At 39.5% G+C, this 9,589-nt stretch overlaps 1 protein-coding gene across 6 annotated transcripts in view; it reads right to left on the bottom strand.

Moving 5' to 3' along the window:
* LOC126998891 (microtubule-associated protein futsch-like) overlaps window positions 1-9,589 on the bottom strand; it is a 130,253-nt gene continuing 120,664 nt past the window's right edge. For all 6 annotated transcript variants that reach the window (XM_050861093.1, XM_050861094.1, XM_050861089.1 and 3 more), the window contains 2 exons: window positions 2,658-5,956; window positions 1-1,663 (listed from right to left, as the gene is read on the bottom strand). In XM_050861093.1, the coding sequence (XP_050717050.1) occupies window positions 1,622-1,663; window positions 2,658-5,956 (3,341 nt within the window). In that variant the 3' untranslated portion in view covers window positions 1-1,621. The remainder of the gene's footprint in view (window positions 1,664-2,657; window positions 5,957-9,589) is intronic.

The raw sequence follows: 9,589 nt of genomic DNA, 5'->3' as shown, positions 1-9,589 counted from the left end.
TGCACTGATAATTTTTTTTATTTTTACATTGGAATTTTAATTGTTGATTTCACTAATTTCATTCATAAGTAGAGGGAAAAATTGCCCACCTACTTTTCCTTAAATGAAACTATTTACACTTGAAGTTGTAACCTAAGTACACAAACATCTTATCCTCATGTGATTAAAATCACCCTACTTATATTATGAAAAATTCTTGTACTACAGTAATTATACAAATATTTTATTTACAGTCACACGAACGGTAAGAAAGTTATAAAAATATCACTCCTTTACTAAGATATGTGTAGCTCAGTGTAGGTTCACCACTAGGCTGTGGTTCCTTTCAACTTTGAGAAAATAAATAACTTAATAAACAAATATTGGAAGATATGGCACACAAATTGGAATACATATGTTCAAAAGTTATGTAAATCAAGAAAGGAAGTAGTATTTGCTTTACCATGAGACAAATTATTGAATATTACTTAGTCATTTACATCTTACACTAATCATAGTTTTATCAAAATGTTAATTTAAATAAAATTTTAAAAAATGCATCCTCAAGTAACAAGTTTACAGACAGCACCTGCTTGATTAAAAAAATCTGTGTTATTTGAAACTTTTGTTTAACTTTCATGTTGATATTAAAGAAAGTATACATTTTGTCAATTAAAAATTAATACATGCAGTTGATATATGCTGATGTAAGCATGTCACCATGTGAGAGAAAGGCAGAAAAAATTCAATCAGTAAAACTCCAATACTTATTTGGCATTTAAAATGTAATGGGACACATCCAACTGTTAAAACTAAGTCTCACTATACATGATAAACAGCCAGTTCTAAAATGTACTTCCTATATGCTATATATGATAGTATAAAATATTTCTGTAGCATGAGGTCTTCAGAGCTTTGTGAAGCTCTTTTGAATGGCTCTCATTTATATTAAATACCTGACCTTTTAATTGATATGGACTTCAAGGTTTATCAAAGTTTGCCTTTGATGTGCTGATGAGGGATAAAAATGCTGAAAAAATGGTGAGCCGCACATAAATCCTGGTGTGTGATGAACTAATAGTCTGCCTCCCTACCATGGTCTAGAGAAAAAAAAAAAAAAAAAAGTTGAAAAATGCTTATGTAAACACACGGTGAAGGGATTTGAAGCAATAAATATGTAACAATATTTAATCTGTGCCCCAAATATATTAGAACTGATATAATCTGCACCATAATTTTTAAAATGTGCCTTAATTAAGGAAGTTAATCCTGGAATTTTAAAATTGGAAACAGATTTGTTGTAGGAGTACATTACTTCAGAGTAAACCACAGAATTTCCTTAATTTTCAGTGACATTTTATGTACACACAAAACATTCCATATAAACAACATGAGATTTTACTTCGGATTACTTTTTTCTCAGAAAAGGTTAGCATAGTTTCTAGAAACATATGTGAAAGTTCCTGTATATATCACAGAAATATTTGTTTATGTATAATGGATACTCCAAACTAGAAAGTGGATAAAAAAAATGCTTCTGCCAACATAGTCTCTGCATGTCTTGCAATATGCTACAGTAAACACAGAACATTTACACCTCAAGTTTGTATGTACAGTGGCTGGGGCAGCCCAATACCCACACTCAAAGAGCACAGGCTCCTCCATGGGTGCTCCAGTCCTCCCGCTGAAAAACAAACAAATATTGTGTTAAAGTTGTAAAATGAAAGCTTAAAAAATTGTCATAATAATTTTTTAATGCCAGTCACAAGAAAGTAAAGCTATAGGACAGTAGTTTGAAGGCTTAGAGTGGTCACCCTTCTTAGGCACAGGCTGTATGTAGGCATACTTCCAGCAAGAATTAAAAGTAGATGATGAGAGCAGAGACAAAAGAGTTTGATCAGGCAGGGTGTCAACACAGAAGCACAGTTTTTAAGGACAATAAGAGGCACTCCATCAGGTCCATAAGCCTTCTGAGGATTCAGGACAGAGAGGGCATAAAAGCATAATTTTAATAATTTTAGTAACAGAGATAGTGAAATCAGAGGGGGGATGAGTAGGAGAAATATGCCCTGAATCACCCAGAGTGGAATTTTTGGAGAAAGTTTGAGCGAAGAGTCCAGCTTTAGAAACAGATGTGACACCTGTAAAGCCACTGAAATTAAGGATGGGTGGGAAAGATGAAGAAGTAAAATTGTCTAAGATATTTCTAGATGGATGTCAAAGTTTCTGGAAGAATTGGAGTTGGCAAGATTTTGACATTTCCTATTGATGAAAGAGTTTTCTTAAATCATAGAGTAGATTTGGCACGATTCCAGGCAGAAATAAAAAGAGCATGATTAGCAGGGGTGTGAAAGCTTAGGTACCTTTTGTGAGCTGCCTCTCCATCTTTGATAGCACAAGAACATGTGATTGAACCACAGCTTTTTAGCAAGAGGAGTAGACAAAGTAGGTATGCAGAATGTGTAGGTACCTCTGTCTGAGAGACAATGTGCTCAGCACACACATGCATAAGAAAGCATGTGAAATCATTGCATACATATACTCAGCATCTAGCTTCGGATCGAAATTTAGGATAGAGAAAGTAGGAAGGAAAAGAATAGAGATTACTGTCAGTAGCCTCATAAACCTCTCCTCTAATACATACTAAAATATGAACTTTTTATGAAAGCTGCACTTACTTGGCAATGTTCAGAGCAGTACCAAGCTTTCTTGCATCCTGAGCATACAAATCGAGCTGGTTGAGAGCAGCGGAAACACAACTTCTCACCACCACTCCCAGTTGTATTGCGTTGAGTGTTGGGGATTGCTTGATTAGCATTTGGATGCAGTCTAGCCTGAGCCATGTGATGAATAGCTGAGCCAGTATGCACATTACTTGAGAAGTGGTTTTGGTGGTTGGGCATAACATTAGGCATAGGTTGGTTTGGATTTGGAAAATGCAGTGTTGAATAAGTTGTTGTTGGTATTTGTGTTGGTGCCTCGGGTAAAGACTCACGAACAAGGACTCTTGGAGCAAATGTTTGTGGTTGAATGGGTTTTTCAACATTGGCTGCTGATGACTGTAGCCTCTCCATTGTACTGACACCACTGTCACCAGAAGTTGCAAACTTTTCTCTAAGCCTCTCAAAGAATGAAAAGTTTGACCGATAAAAGTTTTCATTTTGATAATGTTCTCTCTGGGCTCGAATGACTGTCGGTGGAGTTGGGGGCTTGAAGGGACGAATGACTTGAGACATGGCTGGAGGTATGGGAAAAATAGAAGCCTTATCAGGCCCAAGACTTCTCATTACTGATGCTCCTGGAGCTAAATGTGGGTATGGGTGTTGCATTCCCATAGAGACTGCCTGCTGATATTCCTGGCTTCTTTCTGAAGAGCTAGAATCACTGCTCCTTCTTCTGCTTGGGCCTGACATGGGGTACTGTGGAGGGGCACATGAAGTCTGATGAAATGGATGCATTGAATCTGCACTTTTATGCTCTGCTGTTGAAGTAGATGGATGTAGAGAATTTGTGAGATTTTTATGTGAAGGATACATGGCTTGATGATGCATCAATGAATGAATATCCAAGTTATCTGAATGTCTTCTGAGTAAAGCTGATACTGGCTTAAGTGGAGGAGGTTGTTTGCAAACAGATGCTGGGTGATCTGGAAGATCAGAGGTGGAGAATGCATGCCGTTTTACTCCACTCTCATACTGATGAGTCTTTAGTGTCCTTCTAGGATCTTCAGGACAAGGAAGACTATGAAAGGTCATTGGTCCACGACTTGTCGGTGGCTCTACCTCTTTGGAGCTGCTTTCTCTGTGGATCCCCCTGACAGCATTCATGAGAAGAGGTGTTTCATTGATTTGATGATGATTATCTTCAATTGCCTTTAAATATGTTTGAGGCTGAGGATCATGGTGGGAATATTTTGCACCACCAGCTGATATTGGCATCAACTCTACCTCAGAGCTGGAAATTCCAAATACAGAACGTAGCTTAGTTGGACTCATGTTTGTCAGAGCTGTGTCAGTTTTACTTGCTGTTGTATCTATTCTTGATATGTGAGGGCTTACTCTTACTGCCGGAGGGCTGGTTATAGGCTTGGCACTGCTCGTAACTGGAGTTTGAGGAATTCCAGGAATAGGAACAACAGGACTGGTAATTGATTGTACTATTGTCACTTTGGGTTGGACAAGAGCTGTAACTGAGTGACAGTGAGTTATTGGAAGGTTGTCTGTTGATGATGTATTTGTAGGTGGGTTGAATATATTGCTTTGAGTTGAGGCAGGTATCATTTGAGATACTCCAGGACTCACACTGATTACTTCTGCAGCATTTTTAATTGATCCTAGGCCTGAGTTCCCAGGACTAATTACTGGTACCCCAGGACTTGCTCTTAACATTCCTGAACTTGTCCTTGCAAGCACTGGACTCATTCTTAGCACTCCTGGGCTACTTCTCGGTATCCCTGGACTACTCTTTTGTAATCCAGGACTACTTGGCAATCCAGGACTAATGGAGAGTCCAGGACTTATGTTTGACAGTGGCACTCCACTCCTTGGTGGTGCAGGACTAGTTCTTGGTGCCCCTGGACTAGCCCTTGACACTCCAGGACTTGACATCCCTGGACTTGTTCTTGAATGACCTCTAGGTGAAGCAGAACTTACTCTTGGTGGTCCTGAAGTACTGTTTGACAATGCAGGACTAGCAGCTGTGATAACAGGACTTACTCTTGATAGATGACTAGCCTCAGGCATGGCAGAACTTTCTAAAGTAATAACAGGAACTTCAGAGTCAGAATGAATCACAGTTGGACTAGCAAGTGTTGGTGAAGCAGCTTGTTGGGGTTGTGGAATGTCTTTTTGTGGAGGTGAAGTATTGGAAGCAGTGGCATCTAATGCCATGCACTCTTCCTTTGGTAAAAGATCACTACGTATACTTATTCTTGACCTCTTGCTCTCTTGGTGGAATTCATCATCTGTGTTTAACTCTGTATCGTGACTTTCATCCTTTTCCTTTCTCTTTTCTGAGATTCTCTCATTTGTATTTGCATTTTCATCTGTTTTGTCACTCTCTGCTTTATTGTCAGTATTCTGTTCTGCTACATCTTCCTTTTTTTCTCCTTTTTCTGTCAACATCAGCTCTTGCACTTTTCTAAGTTTCTCCACTTCTTTTCTTGTTTTCAACAACTCTTTATACAAAACAGAGAGAAGCAAGGTTGGTTGAACTTCTGGATCTTCTTTACTCTTGTCATCAGTCTCTGAAACTATCTCATCTTTTAAGACTTTCACATTGATAACACCAGAGTCACTTACTATAGAGTTAATTATGTTAGTCTGCAAATCCTTGGGGTCTTCAGTTAACTTAACATTTTCAGTGTCACAGACAGATTTCCTTGAAGTTTCACAATTCTTTTCATCTTCCCCTTTAACATCAGGATCATTTTTAGATTTTTGTGTTTGGTTTGAATCAAGATTCAGTTTACAAGTGATATTTTCTGAAATTTCTTCCTTGTCAGTCGCAGGGGATGATTTTTTGTCTTCATCATGAACTGACCCAATCAGGTCTTTGCTTAGTTTTACAGAGGGAGTTATGGATTCTTGTGCATACAAAAATGCTGAACTATCAGTTATTTCTGAGGATATATTTGCTGGGCAAGGTGGTGTGCTATCAGGGAAGTTTGATATAAAACTTGCATTTATGGTATCAGCAGTTGATGCCCTTCCAGAAGACGACTGAGTAGAGTTAATACCTACTTCTGTTTCTTTACACTTTGATGCATCTGCCTTTTTCATTTCAGTTTCTGCAAGGTCCTGACTCTCTATTGATTGCTCTTTTGATGAACTGTTGTGTTCACTCTTCAGCATCTCCTGGAAGGCTCGACGAAGAAGTGTTTGCTTGTGAGAAAATTGCTGGGAACAGTGAGAATCCACTGAAGATCCAGTTGGCTTGCTGCTGTCATTTAAGTTCAACTCTTGCTTAGCAGGCCAGTCTGTAAAAGAAAATAAAGTAAAAATTTTACAAAAAAAGGTTTTGTCATTAAATATGATGTCAATTGGTTTCCATTGTCTGAGATGCAATTTATAATTACTGGATTCATTTCCAGGTCATGGCCACAAGACCTGTGATTGTCAACAAGCAGGGACAGTTGCTGAGAATTTAATGCATTATATTGACCCTTGTTAGAATAAGCTTAGTGAACTTGGTTGAGGTTACAACTGCATCAAATAAGTTATTAATTATTTATCCTGTATGTCTAAACAAAGGATATGTATTTTGTTACATTGTAAAGAGTGATGCAGTTTACAAATAAGCACCTTCATAGTACAGGCATAAAGGGATATTTGGACGAATGAATAATCCTACGGGCATTGTGTACAGAAGTCATTATTCCTGGGTGTGCATATAATGTGTAGTATCTTCCTTGTTGTATCCTTTTCACATTTAGGGGGGCAAAGGTTTTGAAGGAAACGCTTGGGTAGTTATCACCAAGCACTCCGGACGCCATTCCTAACTTGGCCATCAAGCATCATCAAACCAGGAGCTTCCACTCCACGGTAGGCATTCAATCAGTCTTTTCTTAACATCTCTTTAGGCTTTACTATGGTATTACAAAGGATATTGGACCAATCCATTCCTATTTTTATTGTAGCCAGCTGCTAAACATCAGAGATGGGCGCAGTACTGAAAAATCAGTAGTACGGTTGCGGTAGTGCGGTACTTTTTCCGGAGTAGTGCGGTTGCGGTAGAGCGGTCCCATTTTTTTCTATTCCAGTGCGGTACGTGGTGTGCGGTACTGCGGTAGCGGTACACACTAGTCAATATAAAAAAAAATACTTCAGTGCCTATCCTGGCTATCCATTGACTAATTAATAACTTGTAAGATACAAAATACAAAAAAATAAAGGAAGACTGGGGGAGGAAGAGAGGGAGGTAAGGAAGGAGGAAGAGGGGACAGGCCGGGGAGTAGAGGACGGGAACGGGAAGAGGGGGAGGGAAGGGAATGCAACTTTCCGAGGGAGGAGGGAGGGGACAGGGAAGGGGGAGGAGGAGATCAGCATCATGTGAGAGAGGAGGGAGTGGGGGGTGGGTGGGAAGGAAGGAAGGAAGTTTTTTCTTTGTTTTTTTTTTGTTACAGCAGAGGAGTCAGTTCAAGGGCATAACAAAGGTAACAAATGTTAAAAAAAGCCCGCTACTCACTGCTCCTAAAAAGAGTTAGAGGAGTGGCCGAAAGATAGGTCAATTTCGGGAGGAGAGGTGTCCTGATACCCTCCTCTTGAAAGAGCTCAGGTCGAAGGCAGGAGGAAATACAGATGAAGGAAGATTGTTCCAGAGTTTACCAGCGTGAGGGATGAAAGAGTGAAGATGCTGGTTAACTCTTGCGTAAGGGATTTGGACAGTAAAGGGATGAGCTTGAGTAGAAAGTCGTGTGTGGTGAGGCCGCGGGAGGGGGGGAAGCAAGCAGTTAGCAAGTTCAGAAGAGCAGTCAGCATGAAAATATCGATAGAAGATAGAGAGGCAACATGGCGGCGAAATTTAAGAGGTAGAAGACTATCAATAAGAGGAGGCGAGTTGATGAGACGAAGAGCCTTAGACTTCACTCTGTCAAAGAGAGCTGTGTGAGTGGAGCCCCCACACACGTGAGATGCCTACTCCATACGAGGGCGGACAAGGCCCCTATAAATGGATAGCAGCTGTGCGGGGGAGAAGAACTGACGAAGACGGTACAGAACGCCAAGCCTCGAGGAAGCTTTTGAGATTTTGAGTTAAGGATAGACCGAGGATGTTTAGTGTTGAAGAAGGTGATAGCTGAGTGTTGTAAAAAAATAGGGGATAGTTGTTTGGAAGATTGTGTCGAGTGGATAGGTGGAGAAACTATTTTTTTGAGGTGTTGAAGGGCAAAAGGTTCTTCTTGCCCCAATCGGATTATGATGACTGATACCGATTGACTGATTGAGTCCGATTCAATGTAAAAAGAAGAAAAAAAAAAAAAAAAGACATTTCTGTGAGCATGCCGCGCTGCAAATGTCTTTGATGGTTTTCTAAGTACCGCAGGATATTTTAGTGCGGTCCGCGGTAGTGCAGTATTTTCAGAAAGTTTGCGGTAGTGCGGTGCTTTTTTTGTGATGCGATACTACCGCACTACCGCACTAAGTATCGCACTTGCCCACTTTTGCTAAGCATACTACTACACTGATAGCAAGCCCATATCCTAAATTAAATAATGGCCTTTTGAAGATACATTATGCTTTACTTTTCTGACTGACTGTCAATATAATTTTGCAGAGATGAAACAATCTTAATCACGTATAACATATTCATAGTTTTAGTTTTAGTGGGTTTACAAAGGTGCATTAATTGATGACTATACCAGGTTTACTTAAGCTAAATTCCTGGCGTCTAGGCAAGTTGATAAGGTTGCAGCTGATTGGCTGCACAGTCTCTCGCAGACACACGATCGTGTCAAACCACATGTTGCATGCTCGAGGGAGACATGTTTCTATATTATATATATGCCATAGCTCACCTCATATACGAGATAGCCAGTTTTGGTTGACACCATCAGACTCAGCAGTGACTGTAGAATGAAGATGTATTGTAAAAACTCGACAAAACACAAAATAAATGGTATTATGATGAGTTGAACTGTGAATATGTTAAAAAAAATGTTTATAACATGTTTTACTTATGCTCGTTATCTTCAACAGTTGTTCATTGATTGCTGAAACATATTATTACATTACGTAGGAAAAACTCTCGTGAAGACGATAGTGTGATCAGAATGCAGATAAAGCTCCACATATTGAAAACACAGTTATTTATTTAAGGGGAGCGCAATGTGATCGTTCTGGAGGTTCCCGTAGTGTTCTTGCTGCCCCGTCCCCCTACCAATGACCCTCCTCCACCACCAACCATCACTGACTCACTGAGGGGACGGCCACACTGCAAGCGACTTGCTGGGAGGGTCATAACACTGAGGCAAGGAAATGTTCAAAGTAAATCACAACCACGTATACATAGCGTACTGTACATCAAATTTATTAAAGAAAGTAAACAAACCTGTTAGTGCAATGTAACAGTACTGCTAAATAACACCTCAAAAATAAGTAAAAAAAAAAAAAAAAGCATTTATTATTTCTTCACTATTCATGTCTGAGCTGGTGTATATAAGTGCAGATCGCCAGGCGTCTTGCAAGCCACTGAGCGATTTTAAGTGTCACGCAGCGTGTCGCGCCGCTGTGATGGTTGCGGCAAGTGATATGTTGTTATAAATAACTCTGTGTTTTCAATATGTGGAGCTTTATCTGCATTCTGATCATACTATCGTCTTCACGAGAGTTTTTCCTACGTAATGTAATAATATACTTCAGAAATCAATGAACAACTGTTAGAGATAACGAACATAAGTAAAACATGTTATAAACATTTTTTTTAACATCTTCACAGTTCAACTCATCGTAATACCATTTTCTTCTGTTTTGTCGAGGTTTTACAATACATCTTGATTCTGCAGTCACTGCTGAGTCTGATGGTGTCAACCAAAACTGGCTATCTCGTATATGAGGTGAGCTATGGTATATGATATAGAAACATGTCTCACTCGAGCATGCAAGATAATTATGGT

The sequence above is a fragment of the Eriocheir sinensis genome, chromosome 15 (genome assembly GCF_024679095.1).
Source record: "Eriocheir sinensis breed Jianghai 21 chromosome 15, ASM2467909v1, whole genome shotgun sequence".
Lineage (NCBI taxonomy): Eukaryota > Metazoa > Arthropoda > Malacostraca > Decapoda > Varunidae > Eriocheir > Eriocheir sinensis.
This window is presented reverse-complemented; position numbering and strand designations above follow the sequence as displayed.